Source organism: Pavona decussata, unplaced genomic scaffold, assembly GCF_977016875.1.
Source record: "Pavona decussata unplaced genomic scaffold, jaPavDecu1.1 SCAFFOLD_84, whole genome shotgun sequence".
In the NCBI taxonomy this organism is placed as follows: Eukaryota; Metazoa; Cnidaria; class Anthozoa; order Scleractinia; family Agariciidae; genus Pavona; species Pavona decussata.
Window position 1 is genome coordinate 2,045,890 of NW_028145502.1, and position 27,684 is coordinate 2,073,573.

Below are 27,684 nucleotides of genomic sequence, written 5' to 3' on the forward strand. Positions count from 1 at the left end.
GCTCGTAAATTAGGGGTACAAGATACCGTTTCTTACTTAAATTTTCAGTTTAAGTATCCGAAAAGATCAATCTGTATTAGCTTACAAAAGTATATCATCCTTTCAACGAACACAAAACGATCTGGGAACGCAGCAGACAACGCTTTTCGTTGGGTAGGTTTGGGCATTGATATAGAAATCACACAGCCACGATAAACTAACACAAATCAATCTTAACAGGACAATTTTTTCGTTAGCAACTTGCTTGCTAACAAGGACTGGTTCTTACCTCTGTTCTGCTTTCGCAGCACAAGTTAGAAATACGAATTCGACACAGCGTTGGTAAAACTGGAAATGATGTTCCGTGCGACAGAAAGTTAGGTATGAATGTTACTAATTACACAAATTCATGACGGAATTAAAGTGCGTTTGTCCCTAACGTCATACAGGAGCGGCATCCTTTTACATTCAAATTGAGGCCGATTGCTTGTCATTTATCTGCACGTGTAGTGGGAAGGATTTCGCCAGGTCGTATTGCATCAAGGGAAACCCAGGGCAAGATAGTCGAGGAGGGCAAGTCAAAAACGGGCCAAAGAATTTCGACGAAGAGTCAAGCGAAAAAAATATTCTTTCTTCTGCTGGAGTTTTCTTCGCCGGACTTCATAATCAGCAGCACCACAGGAAAGTACTGCTTAGTACCAACACACTCAAAAGTTCGAATCACCTTGGCCACCTACAGCAACACAGGAAAGTACTGCTCAGTGGCTTTAGAAGTTCAATTATAGACTCAAAAGTTAGAACCACCTTGTACAGCATAATAAACAGCACCACTGGAACGTACTGCTCAGTAGCTTTCATTTGAATGGTCACACTTTAGGATTTCATCCACAGACTCAAAATATCGAACAACCTTGTACAACATAATAAACACCACCACAGGAACGTACTGCTCAGTAGCTTTCATTTGAATGGTCACACTTTAGGATTTCATCCACAGACTCAAAAGTTAGAACCACCTTGTGCAGCATAATCAACAGCACCACTGGAAAGTACTGCTCAGTAGCTTTCATTTGAATGGTCACACTTTAGGATTTCATCCACCGACTCAAAAGTTAGAACCAACTTGTACACTGTAATAAACAGCACCACAGGAAAGTACTGCTCAGTCGCTTTCATTTGAATTGTCACACTTTAGGATTTTATCCACAGACCCAATGTGTAATACAGCTCAAGGTCTGTCTGCTGGATGTGAAGGACGATACAATTTGAGGTTGGGATGATTCAGTAGGGATTATCATACTTTTTATCACCTCTTACACTGTTGATAACTAGCAGTAATCAAAGATTATAGAAGTGTGTTCGACACCTCAACATTTTATAAATTCAGCTATGACGGACTTCTTCGTGTTCTTTTCAATTGGACTTACTTCGTTGCATAATTATGTTTTACAGTTTTATGCAGCTTTGGTGTATTGTTACTGAAATCATCTCTACGGAACATCTCCAAATTAATAACTGCAGTTCCACCCTCTTCAGAACCACCCGCTTCCCACAGACTCAAACGTTAATACCACCTTATAATTCAAGGTTTGACTGCTGGCTGTGAAGGACGATACAATTTGGGGTTGGGATGATTTGGGGATTATTATACTTTTTAACACTTCTTTCACTGTTAATAATGACATTATTAAAGGCTTTTTATTTGTTAATTAATTCGTTATAGTGTGCATAGCACAGTTTGATATTGTATTTTAGTTTTGTACTGACGTACCCAAGTGTTCACCAGCTCATAGTTTGTATATGCTCGCTTATTAAGTCGGTGGCGCCTCTTCACGGTCTACGCTGGAGTGAGAAGACTGGCGCTTTGCCTATCTGTACTATGTACAAAAACGTATTCCCAGGAAACATTTAAAGCTGCTCGTCTCGCGGATAACAACTGGCAAAAGCTGCGTGCTCGCATCGTCAGCGTGAGCAATGTGACGTGGAAACGGTATTCATATATTGAGTACGTACACTTATCGGTTATAAAGTCGGTAAAGTGGTATCGCCTGTTATCTTAACTGTGAAAAATTCCCGCGCTATTTACGGTCTACGCAGGTGTGGAAAGACTGGCACCTTGTGCGGGCAACATTTTGAACAGACCGTCAGGCGGCTTACGACGAACAAATACTGCATGTTCGCATCGTCACCGTGAGCATTGTGACGTGGTAACGGTGTTCATATATCGAGTAGCGGTTCTTAGCACAACAAAGAACACCTTAGTATTGACTTGTAACCGTTACTTTCACGACTTACAGAATCGTCGTTACATAAAAATAAGCGTAAGAACGACGTAGTTTCGTGCGATTTTTGTTGTTGTTGTCGTTTTGTTTGTTTTTTGTTTTGTCTTTTTTTTTACAATGTATTATTAATTTGGAAGAGGCAGAGGTATTTAGGTTCACACTTAGCAATTTATAGGCAGTAGCACTGATTGTAAAATCAGAAACAGCAACAACATCTACGGGTTTAACAAATGTTTTTTTGGAATTTGAATGGATGTAGGTGGTTACAGTTATGTGGGTGGTGATTAAGGTTAGGCGCAATAGACCAACACCTTTCAAAAGCTCTATTTTCACTGGACCCCTACAACCTGCATTATTTTTTAGGGCTAGGAGCATTGTTCTGTTGTTCGTTCTTTTGTTCTCTCAACCAACCATGTAATAAGACGTTGCAAACGGTACAGATCGCTCCGTCAGACGGGTCAAATTTTCATATTCTATCATCCCTGAAACAACTAGTCAGTGTAACTAGAGCAAGAAGCTCGCAAGTTTGTTCGGCACCTGGCAGCGCACTCTACCACCATACGGAAAAAGGATGGCGACAGTGCATTTTACCACAATCCCTCGCGAACCAAGCACAGCCAATAGGCACATAGAAAGCCATTTCTGTTGCGAAATTCGTCCCTGTACTAAAAAGATTGTGTAACATGCTAGGTTTGAAGTTTTTAGAACTTTTCTGTGTTTTTATGAGCGTTCTTAGGGTTTCTGAAGGATAAGAATTATACAAGGAAATTGTACAAGGCTAAATCACCTCGAACCGATGAATTTGTGAGCCCAATAATAAATGTACGTGGTACTTAAATGGCATGATATGATTACCGGGGAAGGGATGACGGAGAAATCGCAGCTAAAACCCTACATCGCCAGTTACAATTGCAAAAACAACTACTTAAATAAGATGTTACTGGGGACAACTTGAAACAGCCAGAAACCTAAAAAGAAGAACAAAACAGACAAATTAATAATTTAATCGTTGCCAGAAGTATCAAGCTCCTATAACAATGCCAAAGCAGTGTACTTTGTTACACCATCAGGATTTGAATCACTGGAAACACTCGCGTGTCTCGCGGGTGTCTCGAGTGCGTGTCGAGTGCGTCTCCGTTTTTGCTTACGACTGTCGCATGCGATTTCTAGTGCACGCGCTGCTCGCGTCGTGCAAAAATATCGTACACAACTCTCGTCATTGCTTATATATTGCTTATACGACAAAGTCGTACCGTGCGTGCTTATGCGACAAAATCGTACCGTGTAAATCGCCCTTTGAGATGCTCAGAACAAGGTCAAAACAAGACACAGAAAATCTCCATGATTGTGCTTCATTTTAGCTTACCTTACCTTGTCATAAATAGTAGTCATCTGCATGGTATAACTCGCTCACAAGCCGGTACACATAAGATGGCGAATAACCACCACTAGACAAAACAAGCAACAAACAAAGAAATGCATCACTTCTTATGCACAAATAACGGCTTCTGTGAGAACAATATGCGTAGAAAGAGGGCATTGGGGAGATAACTTCAGGCAGAGGAGGGAGATCTTATTTAAATATTTCAAAAGATCAGATCTAGGCAAACATGACCCAGCGCGTTCCTTTGGGGTAAAGGCTATACTGAGACTAAAAGGGGAGGGATGGGCGAATCGCCGACAGCGCCAACTCGCGAGACGAGACGCCACGCGCAAAAAGCGTGGATGCTCACGCGCGAGCGTCACAGTCTCCCCACGTTTCACCTTTTATTCCCTCGCTCGATCAAGACTTCGTTCAAAAACCGCGCGCATTCGGGCAAAGGACCAACGTAAAAATACGGACTGTTTTGCGGTCAAGGCTAAGGCTATTCACGAATCAGTAAGCTAGAATTCTAACAGGTTTTTTATCCACCAAAACTAAACATGAAGAGAATGAAATTAAGGGCGCGTTTTTTTATTCACAATTCTGGAATGAGAATGGCCAGCTGAATGTAAAATGCGCGCGTTTTTCTATTCCCCATTCCTATTCCGGAATGGACAGAATACCATTCCATCCATTCTGCTCCCAGGGGCAGAATGAACAGAATGTTGCAAATGAAAATCCAAGATGGCGGACGGCGAGATGAGCGCTGCGGATTCAAATACGTCTCTACCGGAGAAAAAAATCAGGTTACACTTTTGGACACAATGAAATATTGCTTCTAATGTTATTGTTCCAAAAGTACGAGGTTTTTTTCAGTGATGTTTCGTACAAGAAAAGGGCATTTTGGCAAATGACTGCCGACGACATGAAGAAAAATGGCTACTCTCCGTCGGCAGTAAACTGCGAGAACAGGTGGAAATGCCTTAAATCTTCGTTCCGGACGTCCTTTTTATGTAGACAATCCGAGTTATTCCTAGCATTCCGTATCAACCATTCTTATTCCAAAATTGTGGATAAAAAAAAAAAGCCCTAAGTCTGTTTCTGGACCTTAATGAAATTTAAATTAAATAAATAAATACACAATTAATAAATGGAGCAGCAATAACTGGGAAGTATCCAGTAAGGAAAAAAAGATGGTTGTTGTTGTCGTTATTGATTATACTTCCAACTTAAATAAAACAAAAACCAATACTCACATATTTGAAATACAAAGATTCACTAACTCTGGAGGAATGTAGTCGAAGACAGGATTATGAACATCTATTTTAGACAATATACTTCCTGCAAGAGAAATAATATTTTGAAAAAAAAGTAGAGCTACATTCTTCAAAACACGGTCACAATAAATCCGCGAAGTCCTACCTTCTGAGAATTTCATTACGTCATGTGGAACAACGAACTTGTTACAGCTATCCTGGAAAACAACACGATTTATCACGCATGTTAGAGCGGCTTTTAATAGAGTGTCGAAAGTAATTTCGCGTTTGCTTTGGGTTTGCATTACTACGCTCTGTGATTGGTTAACAAAACTCGCACCACTTTCTCAACCAATGGGAATCCAAACCAAAACCAATTGTGTTTTCGCCGCACGCGTTTACCTGCGCTTGGCGCCAATTACATGAATTTCAGTGCTTCGAATTCTGATTGGCTCGTTGTGTTGTTTACATCTGTTGCGATTGGCCAGAACAATTACTTTGGTTTTGGTTTTACGACACTCAATTGGAAATCGCTCTATAACAGGTTAAGATTACATTGTAATTTGTACACTCATTTGCCTATTGCCTTATTAAATTTAAGTTAACCTTGTATTGAACAATTTTCGTTACCATCTAAAGGAGTACAGCTATTTTAATTAACGTTGTCGGATCAAAGTATAAAGCTTTAAGACAAGACCTCAAGATTCCGTGGATTTTTTTATGAATAAGGTCATCAAAATCAGCTATGCCTCGTCTGTCCAGTGAAGATATAGGATGGCTAGCCATTTGGATGAAAGAAATGTTAGGATATCAAATGGATGAGGTGACAGCCTCTTTGAAGATGTCTTTAAGCTTCAAGCTTTGATCAGACAACTTTAATTGAAACAGCTGTATACAGTGTCAATCCAAGTACTCTACCTGATCGTATGAAACAACATATTGTGGCGTCAGTTTGTACATAGCAGCACACACGATCAACTGCGGAAAAGAAAACGTGAAATTGTCAACGCCAAACTACGACGAGCGAGATGAAAACGCGGTTAACTTTTAATCGTGGATTAACGTTAATCGGACAATCGGGCCCTGGTGTTGCTGTGCTTTTGTTATCGTTTGAAACAATTTCCAGAAACTGTTGTAACCTTTTCTTACTGTAGAAATCGAGAAGCACAGTTGCTTCCTCTCTAGCCTGCGCTTTACAGGGCATGGACAAAAGCCAAACGCTAAAAAAATGTTTGACCGACAAGGCACATGCCAAGGAAACTATAATAATATTATACGGTTGTTAGTTTCCGTGACGCAAGCCGTACATGTTTTCTACGGGCAACGTTACAATTTGTACTTTCTTATATGTAAGCGCCAAATTCCACCCATTGTACAAGAGTATGATGCTTTGCCGAAAACAGCAGTCATTCTACATTACATGACAACAACAACAACAACAGTTTATCTGCCGCAAATCTTCTGACAGGAAAAGAACATATCCTCATTGGTCTTTACTACTGTTTCAGCACTTTTCCTGGATGTAGTTTATACACTCACTGCTTGGCAATGATACCAACTGAATTTGCTGGCCACTGTGAATGGGCGAGAAGTATACATGTAATAAGCATCGCGTTTACGGCAAACGGCAAACGCCAGGCTGAAATTTTCTCTTTGATGAAAAACAATGAACATTTTTTGGTTTAAGCTTATCTCCACCCAGTCGGCGATAGCTATCGAGCAAACATGAAAAAGAGAGAAGTGAGTACGAGAAACACAAGTTTATGCATTTTAAAGCAAACAGCGGCTTGACGTTTCCCGTTTGACGTTAGCCGTAAACGCGAAGCTAAATCTCTCTAATCTTACCGGTACTGAGTGGTGTTTAGCAGCAAGTGCGAGAGCGTGAGAGCCAACAATGGACCGTAACCTGCAGGGAAAAAAACAAAAACAAGTCCAAGAAAGGCTCAGTTGTAACGCTAAACGTCTTCTGAGCTAAACGCACTGATGTACATACATTTATACCTACATACTCTTTATTTCCATCTCGGATTGGAGAGTAGTAACGACGACGGCAACGCCAACAAAAACATGACATAAAAATATAACTCCACGCTTCTTCACCTACCTCGTGATTATTTCAACTCGTTCAAATTGTACAATGTGGCCGAATAATCCAGGAACTAAATTGGTAATAACGCCGTTCAAATTAAGAAAGAAAATGAAAAAATTACGGCACGTGTTTACATTCTCCACAAAACCTCGAATTTGGCCATTTCACGTTGTTTTGCACAGGACGACAAAGAAATGTACCAAAACAAAACGATTGTTTTTCCTCATTAAACCTTTTGTTTTGTAGCGTTCTCGTTTCCGTCGCCTTCGTCGTTGATTAACTCCGAAAAAACATAGCTATAAAAATCAAAACGAAATAAATGTATTAAACTGAACTACGGTACATTATTCATCTGTTTACTTTGTTGTATTTCAATTCAATTAGCCTATTCGTTTTGTTTCGTTTGTTTTTTTTTTTTTCCTTTCTTGTTTGTCTTTTCATTAGAAGCTTTGACTTCATGCTTCTTGGCTGGTTTGTTTTAGTTCAGTTCAGTTCAGTTTATTGTTTTGCCATAAAAAGTGTACAAATATGAATTATTATTATTTAACACTAATGACGAGGAAGCCCAAGGGAAGCCACGGGGCTTATAAGGAATGGGCTCCCTCAGTTAAAGTAACAAGTATTATAATAGTTATACATGGGACCAAAATGGCAGAGCTATAGTAAATCTTAAAATATATCACTTGGTTATGTTAATCATAGTTAGGCCAGAAATAGCGAAAATGAAAGTGAAAAGCAGAGGTAAATAAATAAATAAATGAATCAATATTTATTATAAGAGGAATGCTTTCAGCTTACTACAAAAGGAAGCGGTACTTGTTGCATTTCGAATTTCAGGACCAAGAGAGTTATAAAAATTAGGACCTTGGAAACTGATGGAGAACTTTCTTATACAAGTCCCGCATTGTTTGTCTGTTGGTTGTAACAATATCTGTAGCTAAACTTACCCTCCATCCGCCATCACAGCGTGTGTACCAATAATAACCTAAAAGACAAGATAGAAGCAATGTCACGCAAATAATTTTAAGATTGGGCTGATCTAAGTAAGTAAGTAAAGTAAGTAAGTAAGTTTATTAACGTGACTAAACACTTAGCTAACCAGCTACTTTACAGGAATAGTCACAAAATAAAATAGTAATAATAATAATAAAAGGAAAAAGTAATGAAAATGATAAATGAAAATACTGAAAAAGATGAGAAAGATACTATTTACAATGTTTCTAAGATTATTGAATATATAGTATAAAATTGTATAAAATGTTTTAAAATATATCAGCATTATAGATGCCAAATACTCAATATCAACAAGGGATTCAATGAGCCCTTTGCAGCTAACGGTCACATCGTACAAAATCCACCTCAGTTGCTGGAGGGCAAGCTACATACTGGGACAACCAAACAAAGAAAATTCAAGATGACTGGATGAAGTCGCTTTGTATCGGATGTCCCAGTGCGCATCTTGGTCTCCTGCATGGTGGATTTTGTACCATGTGACCGTTAGCTGCAAAGGGCACATAGACCCTTATCACTCGGCGGTCATGTTGAGTCTCGGTGGAATAAAAAGCTTTATTTTTGCACGACAAGCCTCGGCCAGACGCGAATTCAGTGCGAGGCTTGCCGTGCAAAATCAAAGCTTTTTATTCTCCTGAGACTCAACATGGCCGCCGAGTGATAAGGGTCTATTGATCTTGGAAACGAACAAAACTTTAAATTATTGCTCCCTATTGGGGGTGGGGTGGGGAGAGGCAGGGTTGTGTGGGTTAATTTTGTTGAGTTTGATGTTGGTTCTCATCCCTGCACCGAGCGTTTTCCTTCGGGTTCTCCGGTCTCCCACCCACTCCTCCCCCCAATCCCTTACAAATTCCAATTCGACCCCGAACGTACGGACACTTTTGATCCGAGTTTCTTTTTGGAGAGCTCTTTGGTGATCCATGGGTACAAAAATTACGGGTTTTTTTTTCAATCGAAGAAGAAGAAGCGTTTATTCGTAAAACCATCGCGCTAAGAAACAAAATTTGAAATTGTCACCTTGTTTACTCTTGACATGATTGCAAACACAGCTGAATCTGTGATAAGCGTTGTTTCGATTCCACGTTGCGCTAAACTCTTGGCCAGATCTTGACCCTGAAAGAACACACAAGCATCTGAGTATGTACAGCACTGAACATAGTTGCTAACATAAACAAAAAAAACACCGTACTATGTGAAAAAGTTCTTAGCAAATTTTTCAACCAAGAAAGAGGATGCACGACGTTTATTGTTTATAATCACTGATGAAATTTGCATACTGTATGTAATGTTACCATCAAAAGACGATAACTTAAGAAAATAGTTACGTAAAATTAATGCTGATGATCGCCATATACGTAAGTTCTCGTTACAAATTCAGAGGAGATGGGACTCGGAGTTGTTTGCAACTGGATCTAGGTTCTGATGTATTCAATTCCAAAGCAATCTAGCTATGACGATCCTGTTCCGGTCATCTCTTTGAGAGAGCAGCAAAGTATTTTCTGCTCTGAGTCATCACCTACAGTACAGACACGGAAGGTAGCTTTCAGCTTTCGGCCAATAGTCAGCTGACACTCTACCAACAGCTGAAATCATCTGTGGAAAACCATGACATAGCAACCAACTTCAATGTGAGAGGAATTCAGCAAACCTTGTAAAATGGAGCTCCTTCAGCAACAATGACACTAAACTTGCGTTTCCTTGCAGCATTCTTGATATCAAGTAAAATAACATAATGTAACTAAATTTGTAGTTTATTAAACCTTTAGCCCTTAATATCAGATAACAAATTCCTATTTTGTCCCCAAACTTTTCTTATACACACTGTAAAAGTACTTTGGAGAAGTTATTAAAATATCAAGAAAATTCACCTTGGGTGATCATATCCTTAATTCTCATGACCCCAGGGGTTGAATAAGCATTGATATTACAGGGAGAAATTTGATGCTGATCACTGCTAGGGGTTAAAGGGTAATTGGCAACAATTTGTTGCAAATATTTAAAGTTAAGTGTAACTGCATAATTACAAAAACAAAAGATAACTACATGTACATTTCACTTGGTAAAAAGCAAAATTTCTAAAACAAACAGTTTGCGAATGTTTATATCAGTGAAGCAAAAACATCCCGCACACCTCGAGAAATGCTTCTACAGTTCTTGATTTTCCAATTGTCATTATAACTTCATTAGAATGTATATGCTCCAGTGCTTGAGTGGCGATGTTATCAGCACTACACAAACAAAACAAGACAATAGTATTGTGAACAGCAAAATACTATGGTAATAGGCAGATTTTCAATACAACTTCATTTGGGCTTCTTGGTCAAACTACTGGCTACAGACTAAGCTGCAATTTTACTGAAGTCAAATGACGGCAGTAGCCTTTCCAGGCGTTCTGATAGAGGAGAGCGGCCCGAAGTAAATTGTGATGAGTGTGATAAGAAAAAGAGAAGACTGGGAGGAGGAGGCAAGTAAACTCTTGCCTTTTCCTTCAATCTCCTCTCTTTTTTAAATTGTTAGCAATGCAGTTTTCTTTGTGCCAATTCCCACTTTCTGAATGCCAAAAACAGGAAATCATGGCAAAGCACACCGTTTTGAATGGTTCAGTCAGGTCTCCATTTAAACTACATGTAGCTTAGCAAGTTATGTAGATGCCACAGAATAAAATAATAAAGACTTTTAAAAGAATTATGAAGAGCATCGCTTACAGCATGTACATGTACACTGTACTGTGATATAAAATGTATATACTCTTTTGTACCTTGATTCAAGTTCTGTTAAAAGTTCATTTAAAGCATCAATAACAGTGGTCTGCAACAAAAACATGAAAAAGAAACATTGGCCTGAAAACTTTATATATGCAATGGAGAAGTGTTTCTTGTTTTCAGAGTTCAGCAAGTGTTCTTTGTGGTAACGTTGAGTAGTTTAAACACTGGAAAGGAACTTGTACCAGAATTTTTCACAAACAACTTTAAATCTGAAATGTTACGATGTATAATCATAGGTTACTTAATAACCATCTTCACTAACCCTCAGGTAAGGACAGAGGACATTAAAATACAACAAATACATGGATCACACTTAAAACACGACTGTTGCCGCACCTTGAGTCCATGAGTTGGTTTGTTAAAGTCACTGGTGGAAGGTCCACCAGCCCTCAGAAGTTTCTGAAAACAAAAACAAAAAGTTAGTAAAAAGGTGTAATGGTTTACAGATACAAGTGAAAACAACAGCAAGCCACAAAAAATTTCATAATTGATTAAGAAACCTGATTTACAAGCACATAATAACTCACATGTAATGATTCTTCTGTTTCTCCTTCTTCTGTTTTACCAGTCACAGAACTGGAAAATTATCATAACAGAAAAAAAACATAATTATAGATTAGCTGCTGTCGTCCTGGCTTTGGTTGTTCAAAGAGCAGATAACTTTATCCAGCAGATAAGTTGCTATCCAGTGGATAAAATGTATTGGCCGGAGTACATTAAGTTTTATCTGCTGGATAGAAATTTATCCAGTGCTTAGAGTTATCTGAGCCATTCTTTGAACAACCAAGCCTGGCATGTCTAATTCAATAATCAACAATCTTTTCAAAAGAGGAAGCCTAATATAGAAAACTTACATTTAAAAGTATTGTACTTTATCCAATAATGGTGTATGGTAAATAATGTAATAGTTGTATAATTTATTGAATTATATTTATTGATCAAATAAGAATAGATTTGAATGAGTAAATGTTTCAAACTCTCAGAACACAAAAGTTTTTTGTTGTTTCTGTTGTTGCGGTTCTACTTGTCATATTTCTAGAAGTTCTACCCATTTGATACATACCCAGCATATTCTTCTCTGATAATCTTAAGGGCTGACAGAAAACATTCAAAAAATTTATTAGTAACTGCCTCCACAGGCCACTTTCAAGATTATAACAGCTTCTATTAAAAGCTTTTCTTTTCAATAGTTGCTATACATCAGATTTACGTGAATTTTTTAATAATAATTTTGATTATCAGTGATAAAAAATACAGTACATTGTAGTGCGTCAGTCAGTCAAAAGCAAGAGCATCCCCTTATTCTATTCAACATTTTGTAAGTTTGAATACTTACCTCTTCGAACCATATTTCCAACAACAGAATCTACAAAACAAAATATCAAATTATGAGGATAGTTTTCCTCCCTCTAAAAAATAAATAAAAGTTACAAACTTAAGATTTCTTACAACAAAAAGTTACAAATACTGCTAGATCTATAAATATTTATACAGCAATATTATAGGACAGAATAAGTTGACAGAAGTATTGGTAACTGAGATGCTTCTATTTATAATAATTGTCATTCCAGCATTTAGCTGGATTTATCAATATCTGCTTCAGTAGTTTGACCAAACCCTTCAATTGCATTACCACAAAAACTACATACATGTGCAGAAAGTTGGGAGTAATAAATCTATAAACTTTTTGAAAATGCTAATGCAGACAGCGCATTGTTACAGAAGCCCTGTAAGTGGAAGGAATAATTACATATACCGCTGTACATGTACATCTACACCATCAACCATGGGTGACTATCTAAATGATAAAAACTTGTTACTGCATGTACAATAATGTAATTACCAGTTGGTTGTGCACTTGCCATTTTCTTTCCTTCCGTTTTCATGCATTGCATGAGTTCACTGAAGGAAAAGATAAACAGTGATTATTTATTACACAAAGGAATCAATGGTGTAATTAGCACAAGTTTGGCATTACCATCATGTCAACATATCTTTGAAGGTACATGTTCTGACAGTAAATTTGTACAGGGCACAATAGCATCACTGACTGACTAACTGATTGATTGATTGATTGATTGATTGATTGATTGATTGATTGATTAATTGATTGACTGATTGATTCATTGACTGACTGACTGACTGACTGACTGACTGACCGACTGACAAAATCATACAGTCAAAATCATTGTTACACATGTACCATCCACAACTTATATGACACTTTTTATTGTCCATCGGTGGTAGGATATGACTCCACGATGTTTAAAATAACCATATTAAACTGATTACCCTGCTGTGCTCCAGCGCGTCTGCGAAACAATTCTTCTTAACAGCTGCAATGTCTGTGTAGCTATGTCATAAGACCCGTGGAGTTGTCTAAAACACAATGCAAATAAAAGAAAGAACATCCACTGAGCTACATATACATGTACACAATACTTTGAAGGGCAAACAACGACTCCATGGGGCATGGGAACTACCATACCAAAGCGACAGGATACATGTGCTTGTAGTGGTATCATTCAGGCTGTTAAAATCTAAAACAACCACTATTGAGCTAATGTGGTAACATTTAGGGAATATGTTCATTAAAGTATGACATAGAAAGTACAGTATATTAGAGAACTTGCTATAACATTATTGTTACGCGGGATGCCCTGAAGGGGCATACCGTGTCTAAAAACGGGTCGATTTCTTTTTTTTTTTTTTTTTCTTCGTCGTATGCACAAATCGGTACATTAATTTATTCATTAAACTCTCCCCTCTCCTACTCGGGATGTATTGTCCTGATTGTCTTCAACAAAAGCAAGCCAATCAAAATCCATTCTTGTCGCTTATATTGGGAGGGAGGGGACCCACTCGCCCCTACCTGTGTGACGTCAAAGCATCATTTAATTAACACTGGACTAAACTTGTGTCGCCATATTGTTAACATGTTCTGGACTCAAGTGTGCCGTTTTCAAACGGAAATTTCACCATTTTGAAGCGGTAAACCGAAAGAATAACTTCTAAGAAGCACTCGACATCTAAAACGGTGGAAATTGGTGAGTTCCTGGCGAAGGAATCGTGCTTTGCTTGACAGTCTTAGACCACGATTGCAGACAGAAAAAGGTCATTGAGAAGCTTACGTTATCGCAATGGAATTCCCGCAATTTCCCTTGAAACCCTGAGTAGCGTAACACAACTTGGGAAACAACGTAACGCGATCGTCGTGACTCAAACTATTCCATTAGCAAGGATAGTTTTATCAATCGGCGAAGCATACAGTTGGAATAAATGAATCAGCCCCAGCATCACGCGTAAGGGACTGGTCATAAAGTACCGGGGGGGGGGGTGGGCTGGAAAAATTCATTTTTACGAAGGCTAGTTTTGTGTGACCCACCCTCATATTTTTGCAGAATAATGCATGGCCCACCCATATTTTTCAGGTAAAAAATGAAATGACCCACCCCTAGTAAATAAAGGTAAGACTATACATAAAACTAGACAAATTAGAGGACAAGTATGATAGAGGAAGGAGCACACATGCACAAAGTCTTGTTTTTGAAGTTTATCATTGCATGAGATCTATTTTTGTTGAAATACCTGAAATGATTTTGAGAAGATAATGTGCATCTAATATGTATCATTAATAACCACATGGAATCATAGTTGTTCATTTTAATGGATGCGAGTGAACTTGCCCTTTTCTTGATAGAATGTGTAGTTCCAGAAAATATCCTTACCCCACCCATGGAGGGAATTCAAGATTCTGGAGGGGATGGTGGTAAGAGAAAGAACAAAATTACAGAGATTGTATGAAAGAAACTTGGAAGTTCCTGGCGGTAGGGCGTCCTTTTATAAATTCCCTCTGTGATGGGGGATGGATATTTTCTGAAACTACACAATTATAATTTGTGCTTTTACTGTTAATACATTTCACAGTTTTACTGGCAAAAGGCACCATTTGATGCAAAACATGTGCAAAAATATTATGTGCCCCACCCCTTTAATGATGCATGGTTTTTGCTAGCCCACCCCTTTTTACATGCATGAAAACAGTGACCCACCCCCCCTTTTTTTCCAGCCCACCCCCCCCTGTACTTTATGACCAGTCCCTAATGCCAGTGTAGCAGGCATCTTGTTTAGAGGTGAAAAGTGACTTGAACCATGCTTACAAAACAAAGACCTCATACCCTTTAAGATTTGTATATTGGTGCTTGGATTCGATGATTATGATAATGATTATTGAAACAAAGCCCATCCTTTTTAAGGGGGTGGGGGGGAGGGGGTAAAGGAAGATTGAAGACTGCTTGAGTGTAAGTCACAGAGGCACATGTATTAAAATAATTTGTTTGAGCCTGGTTTCTAGAGACACTAGATAGATTTAGATATTATTTTAATAACAGATTCCCATGAAAGCTTAGGCTTAAACTTTGTTTTTCGCGCAATTTTCAACCATTTTCAAAATAGCGTAAAGCTAAATTCTTTTCAGTCATCCTAGTTTAATATACTCACCCTTGCTTGAGATAAGAAACAAAGCTTTCGATTCTCTCATACAAATCATCTTCTTTGGACTCAGCTGATCGTGCCATTGCACGATATGATCACAATGAAAAAGAAACAGCCTTACATGTACATAAGGAATAACGAGGGTGAAAGTGAAAAATGGCAACAGATCAGCGGATTCAAACATTCACCGATGATCGCGCATGATTTAGTGAAGTGCTCTGATTCCAATCGCGGGCGCAATATGCAAAACGCGGGATTTTTGTCAGGATTTTTAACAACAAGAAGGATGAAAGACAGTGTTGTTACAAAACTTGCTCTGAGAGAAGTACGTTTTCACTTTTTAATGGTAATAGGCCTTCCATTTTCATCAATGTTAATGTAATTTTATTAATTGGCAGACTAGAGGGACACTGCAACCGCATTTGCGCGCTAACCGAGTTCGCTTCTTCAAGAAATGTCCGCAGCGGTTTTGCCTTCCATTGGAGAGCATATTAGACGTGAATGGTGTCCTTAAGAAAGGGTAACAGAGTAGTTAAAACTACAAATGTACATTGTTATGAGGAAAGACCGTACATACGAGTCCTATTGTCTTGTTGTGGGTGAATATAATATTTTACCCGCGACAATTTGGTTGGCATAGTGAATGTGAAGGAAAGATTTCCTTACACCCTGATACATTTATTACGCGGGATGCCCTGAAGGGGCATACCGTGTCTAAAAACGGGTCGATTTCTTTTTTTTTTTTCTTCCTCGTAGCTACAAACCGGTACATTAATTTATTCATTAAACTCACCCCTCTCCTACTCGGGGTGTATTGTTCTGATTGTCTTCAACAGAAGCAGCCCAATCAAAATCCATTTTTGTCGCTTACATCGCGAGGGAGGGGACCCACTCACCCCTACCTGTGTGACGTCAACGCATCATTTGATCTATTTGTAAAAAACAGATTAAATTTGGCGCCATATTGTTAACATGTTCTGGACTCGAGTGTGCCGTTTTCAAACGGAAATTTCACCATTTTGAAGCGGCAGATCGAAAGAATAACTTCTAAGAAGCATTCGACATTTAAAACGGTGGAAATTGGTAAATTCCTGGCGAAGGAATCGTGCTTTGTTTGACAGTCTTAGACCACGACGCGAGACTGTAAAGAGGTCATTGAGAAGCTTATGTTATCGTAATAGAATTTCAAAAATTTCCGGTGAAAGTCTGAGTCGCGTAACACCAGGAAAACAACGTAACGCGATCGTCGTGACTCAAACTATTCCATTAGCAAGGATAGATTTATTAATCGGCGAAGCATACAGTTGGAATAAATGAATCAGCCCCAGCATCACGCGTAATGCCAGTGTAGCAGGCATCTTGTTATGCATTCATTTACTCTTAAAATAAACAGCCAACATCAACAGAGGTTGAGTGTACACATCCTATGTTTTTCTATCCTATCCCATCACTCTGGGGTGGGGGGTGGGGTTGGTCAGGCAGTACTCCCCTATATAAGCTCTTAGTCTAAAAAGGGTATTGAAAAATTACATAGTTTGGTCTGAAATAGGGGGTTGAATAGACCGAGCTACACACCTCCTCCTAAAATTCCTAGAACTACTCTCTCCCCCCTCCCCTCCCAGTCCCATTGCATGCCGTCCCTTGTTTTGCAACCCATCTCATGCAAATGTTGTCCTGTTCTATCTTATCTTAAACTGTTTTTTTTATACTGTTTTGTTGTTTTCGGACACAATACCACATACAATGCAGAGTGATCATGAATTAACCTAATGAAATTTTTTTGTCATTTTTTAGGCATGTTATTCTTGGCTTTACCAAGAATGGTAGATACCTGATATCTTATTGTCTTAAAATTGATAATGATGACAGCAGTCCACTACCATGTTATGCTTATTCACTTCACTGGTGGGAGTTTAATCAACATAGACCTCTGATTCAGGTAGGTAAAACTTGTATACCTTGGCAAATGATAAAAATGGCTTTTACAAGCAGTCCACTTTGGTAAACACTGTTAGTTTTGCATTTGAAGGGCAGGGACGCTCCCAATCTCGTACCCAGAGTCCTCAGGCTTTTTGGTCAGTGGGTGGGTGCCAGGAGAGACTCTGGAGAATTCGAAAAAATTTACATTTTTTGATTGGATGCTCTGTATAAGCTCCGTAACGGCTTCCATTGTTTTACTGCAGAAATCTTGCAGTAATAAAATTCCAGTACCCCAGACTCTCTCTTGGCGACCAACCGCTGGCCAAAGAGCCTGAGGACTCTGGGTACGAGATTAACACGCTCCTACATGGGAGAAGGAACGAAGTTAGCAAATTCACTGTAGTTTTTGTCCCACCAAAGCAAAATAATAATTCATGGAAATCAAGATTGGCAAAGACAGGGTTTTACCATTGTGCTAATGGACAAATAGTTGCCTGCCCAACTGTAATGTATCGCCAGTATTATAGGGACCTTGTCCATGCGTTATGATCTCTTTTACTATTTTGAAGGTTTGTATGGTGGCATTGTTTGATAAAGAAGAAATACACCAAGATCTACATCTAGTGGTTGCTGAGAGCCAAGATGAGTCCAAATTTGTGGTCTATGGTGAAATGTATGTATTTTTTGTACAAGTTACTTTGATTCAGCCTTTTTATTTCTTTTTTAATTTATTCATCTTGTGCAAAACATTTGTCTGTCTCTCTTGATAACAACCAACCAAGCCCATATCAGCAAAGTGCAAAGAAAGTAAAACCTTGTGGTCTGAAATCAGCCAATAAGCAGGCTTATGAGGTTTGGTTTTGTGTAAGTTTTTGTGGCATGCAGGCTGCAATTTATGATATCAGCAGACAGCAAGTGAAGCTAGCCAGAGTTCTTCCTGTTGCAAGGGGACTTGCAGAAACACTACTTTACCTACTGCTAGGGGTTTGGGTTATCGCAGTAAATCCCCCCACCCCTCCCCCACCTATACAGTGTATGAGTTATTAAAAAACAAGTAGGTATGAATAGAAATTTATTTACTGGGTATTGAAACTAACTATTTTGTTTGTTATCTTGTTACCACATCAGACGCTCTGTGAAAGATGACCAAAGTCACCAGTGTTACGTCACTGTGTGTGCTGCTCCCTCGCCACGCCCATGTCCAAAATGTCAGCACTCCCCCCTTGGTGGAATAACCAAGAAGTGTTTGAAGCATTCTGTTGTGGTTCATTTTAAATATGATCTTCTGCCTCCATTTCCAATTTTTAACCCTTCAACAAGTCTGGGAATGGAGGATACAGTTCTCTTCAATGCTGGAGACTTCCTGATGGCATTGAGAATCTTAACTTTTGACAGTAATGACAGCCAATTACCAGAATATGTTAGGTCATCAAAATTGGATGTTTCTCAAGTAGAAGATCAACTAACAGGGTTATCATCAAGTGAAGTGTGCTCCAAAGAAAGTCATAAGAATAGCATTCCATGTCAGTGCTCAATAGCAGGAGATGTGGACAGATACTCTGCTGAGGGTGCCAGCATGGATCTAGTGACAAGTGTGAAGAATAAAACCTTTCACTTGCCCAGATCTAATTCAACTAGCCCCAGTAAAGGCTCTAACTCAGGTGACAAGACTGTGCATGCAGTCTCAACTGTGGAACAAGCCCATGTTGAAAACAAACATCTTGATCGGCATAAGATTGTCTCAGGCTTTGTCAGTGAGCTTAATAAAATCCATTGTGTCAAACAAGTTTATTCACATGAAGGAGAGTGTCATTCACTCACAGCTTCTCAAGAAACTGCCGGTAAAACAGATCACCAAGATAATCATTCAGACATGGTTGCAAACCAAGGTAATATTTTGGGTGACCAAACAAAGGAAGGTAATGAGGAACAAACACGTTTTGACGAGGGTGGTGATTTGGACAAGCAAAATTATGAGAGTTATATGGACACATCTGGTAACCAGAATCGAGCTGAGATGGTTGTGTTACAGTCTGCATGTAGTACAGCTGCTGAAAGTTCCTCAAACAGTGTTTGTAACAACACAGAACATGTATTTCTCTCTCATGTGGATTCTTTAGAATCTGAAACAAAGGTTGTAGACTTCAATGAAAATTATGAAATAGAGAATCCTAAGAAAGTGCCCCATGCACACTGTGGCTCTTGTGGATGTAGTGCAGGTGTGCCTACATTCAATGACTTAACAATGTCAGTTCTCAAGGTATACACAGAAACAAGTGATGACAACTTCGATGAACTGTCAGATGAGTTTGACATGTATGATGGATCTTTGCCAATCACAGTAAAGGCTTCTCATGGCAGAACTCTTGAACAAATTGGAAAGATAAACAGAAGCAACCCAAATGCAGCATCAAACCAGTCATTGAGGGAAAACCTTGACAACAGAATGCTGCATGAAGAGGTACTGGCAGTTCATCAAATAACACTCGACTTAGAACAGTGCATTAATGAGTTGATTCAAGCACATGAGGGTCTTAGGGAAGGCTACAAGTCACTGAAGGACTATGATGTACAGATAGTGGGTGTGTGTCCGGACACTGGTGTGGTTATCATTATGGCCAGAATACTAGTGTACACTCGCAAACGGCAAAGATCAGCCTCCTGTGGCTTGCCTGTTAGTCCAAGGTACGTATAATGTTTGTTGGTGTGGTATGGTGCAATCCTGCTTTCCTCATGTATATTTTGGTCCAAGCAAGAGTTTATACACTCATTTTCCCATCCCTTAAATCCCCCAATAGTCACCATCATTAAATTTCCTTTTTGCAATGATTCACTGTCAAAATTCCTGCACGCTGATTGATTCATAGCTGTTGTCTATAAGAGTACAGTACACACACTTTCTCATGGGAAAATAAAGCCATATAGGCTCGTACTTTTTCCAAGTTATATAAAAAAAAAACACAAATCAATGCCAGTTTTCTATGGTCTTTACTCTTATAGACCATAAAAAGACGTCATAAAATGTTCAAAACTCAAGTGTGGCTCGTGGTTTCACTGTCAAGTTTTGAACATTTTATGACATCTTTTTATGGTCTATAAGAGTATAGACCATAGAAAACTGCCGTTGATTTGTTAATTACAACATTACTACTTACAATCAAATATACCGATCATCAGAATTAAAGAAATGATTACCAAAGGCAAAATGTCTTGATTTTTAAACAAATTCTCCCAACTGATACATATCGATGCATCTTACCATTGAATCTCATGTTGTGTGAGAAGTTCGAATAAAATTGACCCCCTTCATGAACCTTAAAGGCCCTCTAAAATCACTAGGGGATTCCCTAAACTCCAGGGGAGGCAATTTCTAATAACAGTAAATCCCCTTGAATGATTCACATAAAATTGGAAGTGAAGACTACATGTTAATGATTTTATATTCCCTCTGAGTGCCCACCGTGTTCAGTAGACCTACACCTTTCAAAAGCTCTATTTTCACTGGACCCTGATAACCTGCAGCTGCATTGTTTTTTAGGGCTGGGAGCATTGTTCTGTTGCTTGTATTTTGTCCTCTCAACCAACCATGTGAGATGTTGAAACGGTGCAGGTCTAATCTCGTACCCCGATCTCAGTCGTCGGTTCGGGAATGTCGAAATGTGAGATCTGGTAAAGTTCGATACAACGCCATTTCTGGTTGGTTACCAGAAGAAGAAGAATGCCTCATTCTAATCTGCTCTGTGATTGGCTCTTTCCTTCTGTGTTTGGTTTTCGCTCAGTTCGGGGAAGAAACAAAAACACGGAAAAGTTTTCGTTCCGATTAAGATTGTCATGCGACGTTTTAATACATACATGCCCTTTGTGTGGGGAGAGAACAGTGAGAAATTGTTTTTTCGGAAGACAACAGCGACTTTAGCCGAAAAGAGTTTGCAGTAACGTTCAAACGGCCTTGCCAAATTACACAAGTTTCCAACACGATGGATATAAGCTTGCTTACTTTTGGGGATAAAATGGAGGTAGGTCATATATTTTTTTTTGGTATTTCTTGACAAAAAATGATTTTTTTTAAAATGATTATCTATTTAGTAAACGCAAATTAATTTCCCCAAAATACTTTACCTTGAGTTCCTGAACACGCGCGCCGCATTTGCTAGCATATTTTCAGTTTTTGTCTTCTGCTAAAAGACTATTTTCCTTCTATAAATTGAACTGGACTTTGAGTAAGAGACTTCATAATATAATGTTAGTCCTTTCAGACCAGTGTGCTTATTCCTTGAAGATCCATACAACATCTCTCATAGGACTTTGGAGAAATTGATAGAGTGTCCACACAATATTATTATTCATCTGCTGGTGAGATCAATATCCCTCCCACCCCTCAGCTAAGAGAAATGAAAAATGTCCGACTTATGACCGCCAAAATAATAGTAATGAAACCCGTACTACAACAGAGAACACCTTGTCTGAACCGATTAGGGCTCTTTATGTAAGTGTAGGTAGTTTAATTTTATCCCCTCTCTCCCACATACTGAGTTAAAAAAAATTTGGATCCAAAATATAAAACTAGCCTTCCTCTAAAATAAAAATGGGGATATTGGTTTACATGTCTGCACCACCTAATGTTTTGCAGGTCTATGCTTGTGATAGGCTTTAGAAAAGAAGTAGTTTTAAAAGGAGGACATGCCTCTTTGGATTTGACATCACTTATAGTTTTTAGAATCTTTTTGCCATTGTTCTTTTCTTCAAGATAGGGGAATTTCTCCATTATTTTATCATTAGTATGGAGTCCTTGAAGTACTAAACACACTTCATTTACTACTTCCATTGTTAACCCTTAGCACATTCTCTGATACAAATAGTTATCAGTGGCCTCAGTTTCTCCTTTATTTCTTGTTAACTCTGCCTTAATTTCTTCCACCTGATTTCTAGGGAGAAGCAAGTTCCTAAAGTTCCTATCAGTGATGTGAATATCTTCAAGGGCTAAAACAGCTGGACACAGCTCAACACATAATTAAGAGCAATGACAGTCATTTCAGACAACAGATATCACAACAGCTGCATTTCTCACACAAAAGCCAAAACCAAAGTGGTTATAAGCAAAAATTTTCCCCTGCACAGATTTCTGGGGTATTTACACTAATCTGTCATGATGGGTTGCATTTCTTCAATATTTGCACCAATATGATTGTTGTTAAAGTAAAGTTTTGATGTAGCAGGCTTCCCATCTCTTCCACTTTCTTGGAAAAAACTTTCCATGGTTTGCGGAAGACCAAAATGAATAAATTATTATCCTTCCAACACAATGAGAATCAAACCCCATTCCCAAAGATTGTGGCAAATAATATTCATTGTCAGTCTGTAGAGAATGAGACTGAGCCAAAAGTGCATTTTGAGGAATTTGGGGAGTAAGGTAGAACTGGTGATCCCCAAGCTTTCCACCCAAAAAGGCACCCCCAAATCCACACAGTACTAATGATGAGTAAATAATAGGCTGACAGGCTTAATTTTGACATTGGTGGTGATAAGTTCATCTGCTATGGGCGAAAATATGTAATCAAACTGGTCAACGTCACTTTGTGTTAAGATAGGAGGGCCTTTGTAGTACTCCATAAATCTTTCATATTCAAACTTTGTATGATTGTAGTTTGGTTGTTTTTCTGTTGCTGTTGTTGTCATGACAACAATCTTCGCTGTAGGGAATACTGAGGAAAGTGTTCCTCGTTTGCTGTACTCTGAAGTTGTGCCCCCTGAACAAAGATGCAATTAATTAAGAAAAAACTGTAGTCATTCACTGGGATGTTGTTATTCTTTCCATTAGAATAAGACAATATAATTACCAGAAAATGGATAATGAGAAGGCTGAATAAAAACGACGCATGGGGTGGTGGAAGGACGAAGCATAAAAGAAGCTGCGATAATCACCAACAATATGGCTCTGTATTTATTAGCTTTTAACCTTTAAGCCTCAGTGTCAACATACAGTTTCTCCTTACTGGTCTCTACATGTCCATTTTTCATAGTAGCATTATAGGGAGGTTGTTGAAATATCAAGAAATTTCTCCACTGGTGATCTCATGACCTCTCCTTGATTGTGTATTGATAAATATTAGGAGAAATTTTGATACTGATCACTACTGGGGCTTAAAGGTTCAAGGTTCACTGTTCTGATATTTTTTGTGTACTTGTGTGAAGTCATTGAACATAATTTTGTGTTGCTGGTCTTAATATTTAGAAAAGTTAGGACCTCACATGGGTGCAAATATCAATACAAGAAAATTTTTTTGCTCAAGGAATTGGCATCAACAAGGAATTTTCATCCAAGACAGACACTGTTTTCAAAGTTTCTTTTCCCCACCACTTCTCTGCAGTGGGTTTGTGTCTGACAGTTTGATTAAATGTTGTTTCCTGGCTATGGAAGGCCATGGTTAAGGAATACTTAGGAATTCATGGTTACTGAAGATCAGCTTACTGTGAAAGCTGTTGTTTTGCTGCAGAAATGGGTGACAGTTCATTAGAACACACAGACATGCACAGGAAAACAAATAGTGGAAATATTTTTTTTATTTGTTTTCTATTTATCTGCCATTTGCTACTTTTATGAGCCCAAAAGACCTTCACACCTTCCTATTATTATTGTTATTATTTTTTTTTGCTGAAATCAAGGATCCCATCAGAGGTGAGTGTCCAAGCACCAAGATAGCTGCTTTGGACATAAAGAACCTTGTATTATTCTTAGTGTATCATCCTCTATGCATGTACAAATAATGCAATGCTTAGTACAACAATGATTATTTAAGCAGCTCATTGTGCCTTGCAAATCAAATGCAGATAATGACCTTTGTTCTTCATATCAAGAGTCAAATATTATTGGACTTGTGTATTATGTGGTTCTAATTTTCGAGTCTGTGGACTCCTATGTGTAAAATTATAACCTTTATTAACTTGTCATCAAAGAAGCAGTCGAGGGGGCATGTCCCCTAAACTTAACATAAATTTCAGGTGAAAACTTTTCAAGTGTTATGTGATAAAGGTGAATCAAGAACCACTGAAATGGAAAGCTCATCACTACCAAATAAAACTCTAATGGGAAACTCATAGGGACTTGCTCTGTTTGCTCACATGTTGCGAGTAACCAAACATTCTTCAGATCCCAAATCCAGATGTGGTACCTCCATTTCCCTAAAGAAATTCAAACTTCCATTTTTGAGAAAAAAAAAACCCCTTTAAAACAGCAAGGGTGTACTCGGTATTTTAATGTTGGACATAATTGGGCGCCTACCATTTACACGGACAGGTCTTTCTGGTTTGCTGGTATATAACCAAGACAGTAGCATGGTGTTAGGGCTAGGATGGTTCATGGTTCATTTATTTCACACTATTTACACAACATTAACATAGAAAGAAAAGTATTACAACAAATGATTACAAGATAAAAATAAATACAGTACAAATTATAAAATGTGTGTGGTGGTCAAAGTAGCAAAGGCTTTCTAGCTGACCACCACCTACTTTTAAGTAAACAAAGAAATGACACTGAGCTTTATTGAGATATTAGAAAATGTAGGAAATGTTTGTAGAGCCTAGGATGTACAAGAGAGAATTACATTTGTGTAAATTAAGGTATGTTCGAGATATACTGAACCGAGCAAGAAATCTAAACAGGACAAGCTTAATAAAAGAAGAACAAAACAATAAATAAATAAAAACAAAAAAAAAGCAAGAAAACAACATACAAACAAACAAACAAAAAGAAGGGAAAAGGACAACACATCATCAGCAGCAACAGGCTAGCGACAACAAAGATCAAAATATAAGCAGACAATTATTATTATTATTATTATTATTATTATTATTATTATTATTATTATTATTATTATTATTTTTAACTCTATTATTATTATTAGATAGTTACATACTATTATATTTGATCATTAAACAGAACATATATTATTTGATTGACAAGAGATCAGGTGGGCCTTATAAAGTTTCTTAAACCTGTTAAAAGTTTTTGTTTTTTTCAATGCCATGGGGACTGAGTTTCCCATATGACAGAAGCAGAGTACTTAAAAGTAAATTTGCCTATGTTAGTTCTAACCTGTGGTCGGTGGAAATTAAGCTTGGCAGAATTTCTGGTGTTATAGGAGTGGACAGTTGTTGTAGGTAGGAGGAGGCCCTGTTTAGCTGGTTCATATAAAATTATATTATTACAGTGACCTTGAGTTGTGTCCTTTGGCCTGTAAAAGAAACCTGCCGCATTTACACAATCCATTTGGTTTGGAAATTTAAACCATTAACTTATGGAAGAAGGAGAATTTGTGTGACCAAATCAGCTGAAAGACTACAAAGAGAAGAAATAATTTTTACGTATCACTGGTAGACCACAATTTCTGAAACTTTGCAAATGAAAATATGACATGAACCATTTGACTTTCCAATGCGAAATTTAACACCAAGATGCCAATCAGTAACTCTATTGTGCCTCATCTACAACAACGACCACAAAATTTTTCTGATAAAGCTTTGACAACAAAAACTCTCTGCACTGTCTGTTGCTACCTTTACCTTGGCGTGCACAAAAATTATGTGACATTTCCCTGCCTGTAAATTACAGTATCTTCAATACAGTTAACATCTAAGGCGAAAACTGGTACAGCTTACTCCGGTTGACTTAAGCCTTTTTAATTGATCGTCGATAAGCACGTTGATCTTGAGTGGAGAATAGCACAATTACGATGGATTTGTTCTTGGAACAGTTTTCATTACAAAGATGGTCTAGATGGTCACAAAGGGTAGGAACTAATCTTAGTAAAAAAGTGATTTACCGCGCTTGTTGATTGCAATCTCTCCTGTTGCCTTTTTCGTTTTGGTTTAAGTTTCAAGTTTGTTGTCCTCTCGACCGAAGAACGTTCCGAAGAGCACCCTCGAAAGCGAAAACCTCACCAGGAATGATCACAGTTACGAGCAGCACGGTGGACAAAGGATGATGGGCAGGCCCGTATTCCGGGCCTCAAATCGAACTTTACCAGATCTCCCCTCCGCCTGACCGTGGGAGATCTGGGTACGAGATTAGTGCAGGTCGTCACACCGTGTTAAATACTTCATTCTTATTGTTAAAAACGAATGAAACATAGATTATGTTTTCATTACAATTTTTATCCGATTTTTCTTTCAGCCCCATGTTGCAGTGCACAGGTTTCTTATTTTCCTGGGATACCTGTGACGGCGCAGTGAGAATTCTTCAAGTTCTTGATATAGACAGCTACCCTGAACAGAGGAAATACACCAAGTTTAACATGGCTGCCAAAGAAGCCAGTGAACTGCGAGCCAAGTTCCTTATTCCTCAGAGCATTTCTTCCTTTGTACAGGCGTTTTCCAATCACACTGTATTCACTGGGAAATCTCTCAAGTATCTGCGGCATCCCCGTCTACCGCTTGTGTTGGTTCTGTAATCCTCGGTCAAAATGTAAATTCTCTTAAGGTTACCCGATACCTTCAGAGGTGTCTCGCGTTTAAGCGATGTAGCGCGTCCAGTTTAAACTGTAGATACCTAAACCCCTATATCAAATTAAAGCTTATAGAGCTGACTATCAAACCATACCAAGAATTTTGAAATAAAATAAATTGTCGAATTTTTCACGACCTCTAAATGCAAGCGTCCGAATCACCTATTTAAAGCTACAAGTCAAAGTGAATTTTGTTTTTTGCTAATTTAATTTGCTCCTCAGTTTCCGGACCCAAAGCGCTAAAAAAACGTGTCTGCGTTTTGCCTTATTCAATCGCAGTGAAAAGTTATAGAGCATTTTCGAAATAGGATGAAAAAAATATGGAGAAATCGTGCAAAAATCGCTCTCGGAGAAAAAATATTTCGAAAGAAAAATTTGCAGACACGTTTTTGTTGTTTATATGTTAAACTAGCTACTGTCCAAATTTTAAGGCAAACGAACAAATTCCTTTTGAGTTTTAGCTCTTTGAAGTGGCTCCTCCAAGTGAAAAACAATTTATTCGAGAAAACAGCGCTAAAAATTCGGCAATTCATATTATTTCAAAATGCTTGGTTTAATTGAATAGCCAGCTCTATAAGCTTTAATTTGATATAAGGGTTTAGGTATCTACAGTTTAAACCGGACGCACTACATCGCATGGACGCGAGACACCTCTGAAGGTACCGGGTAACCTAAACTAAGACATCAAAGCTTTTTTTGGGAGAATTTGGTTTCTCGTGCCAAGGTCAAAGGTTTCGTAAACTGGTTTCACTGCAAACTATGATCTTGAACACACGATTTTAATAGTTTCCCGATTATAATCGCCCTCGATTCTCACATGTCAACGAAACGTCAGGTGACTCAGGTCTGGCTAAAAAATACTCATCTTTGTAGTAGTAGACCTGTGTCAATATCCTGCAACCGGTAGTTCACATTTGAATAAAGTTTATGATTCAATACCACGTAATGTAGCAATTTCGTCGGTGACAACGACTCAGTCAGGTGCGATTCAGTTACAGAGTGTGGTGTGGTGTGGTGTGCAA

At 38.3% G+C, this 27,684-nt stretch overlaps 2 protein-coding genes and 2 long non-coding RNA genes across 5 annotated transcripts; 2 read left to right on the forward strand and 2 right to left on the reverse strand.

Moving 5' to 3' along the window:
• Nucleotides 1–1,418: 1,418 nt before the first annotated feature.
• On the reverse strand, nt 1,419–20,724 carry LOC146475386 (uncharacterized). The gene is made up of 2 exons (XR_014865867.1): nt 20,640–20,724; nt 1,419–2,572 (listed from the first exon to the last, which is right to left on the reverse strand). It is a non-coding gene; the product is annotated as an uncharacterized LOC146475386 (long non-coding RNA).
• Nucleotides 1,659–15,403, reverse strand: LOC146475387 (translation initiation factor eIF2B subunit beta-like). 2 transcript variants are annotated; one of them, XM_085115808.1, is made up of 18 exons: nt 15,246–15,403; nt 13,038–13,124; nt 12,589–12,647; nt 12,082–12,111; nt 11,809–11,839; nt 11,273–11,321; nt 11,082–11,144; nt 10,739–10,788; nt 10,112–10,208; nt 9,629–9,688; nt 8,998–9,093; nt 7,917–7,954; nt 6,726–6,786; nt 5,799–5,858; nt 5,047–5,098; nt 4,881–4,965; nt 3,633–3,709; nt 1,659–3,229 (listed from the first exon to the last, which is right to left on the reverse strand). In XM_085115808.1, the coding sequence occupies exons 1-17, from the start codon at nt 15,320–15,322 to the stop codon at nt 3,637–3,639; spliced, it is 1,068 nt and encodes a 355-aa protein (XP_084971934.1). In that variant the 5' UTR covers nt 15,323–15,403; the 3' UTR covers nt 1,659–3,229; nt 3,633–3,636. The 2 variants fall into 2 exon arrangements, with proteins under 2 accessions (XP_084971934.1, XP_084971935.1); XM_085115809.1 differs by having other exon boundaries at nt 2,905–3,229; nt 3,628–3,709; nt 15,246–15,391.
• LOC146475388 (uncharacterized) lies at nt 15,483–26,608 on the forward strand. The gene is made up of 6 exons (XM_085115804.1): nt 15,483–15,564; nt 15,638–15,759; nt 17,034–17,178; nt 17,729–17,832; nt 18,288–19,844; nt 26,332–26,608. Exons 1-6 carry the CDS (start codon nt 15,526–15,528, stop codon nt 26,606–26,608), a joined length of 2,244 nt encoding a protein of 747 aa, XP_084971930.1. The 5' UTR covers nt 15,483–15,525.
• LOC146475389 (uncharacterized) lies at nt 20,947–22,376 on the forward strand. The gene is made up of 2 exons (XR_014865840.1): nt 20,947–21,175; nt 22,089–22,376. It is a non-coding gene; the product is annotated as an uncharacterized LOC146475389 (long non-coding RNA).
• Nucleotides 26,609–27,684: the final 1,076 nt, after the last annotated feature.

Coding starts and splice junctions, on each gene's coding strand:
- LOC146475387 (XM_085115808.1), bottom strand. CDS start 15,322: ATGGCACGATCAGCTGAGTCCAAAGAAGATGATTTGTATGAGAGAATC. Junction 12,648..13,037: donor ACGCGCTGGAGCACAGCAGG/GTAATCAGTTTA, acceptor CTTTTCCTTCAG/TGAACTCATGCAATGCATGA. Junction 9,689..10,111: donor CTGTAGAAGCATTTCTCGAG/GTGTGCGGGATG, acceptor CTTGATATCAAG/AATGCTGCAAGGAAACGCAA.
- LOC146475388 (XM_085115804.1), top strand. CDS start 15,526: ATGAAAGACAGTGTTGTTACAAAACTTGCTCTGAGAGAA. Junction 15,565..15,637: donor CAAAACTTGCTCTGAGAGAA/GTACGTTTTCAC, acceptor ATTAATTGGCAG/ACTAGAGGGACACTGCAACC. Junction 19,845..26,331: donor GGCTTGCCTGTTAGTCCAAG/GTACGTATAATG, acceptor TTTTTCTTTCAG/CCCCATGTTGCAGTGCACAG.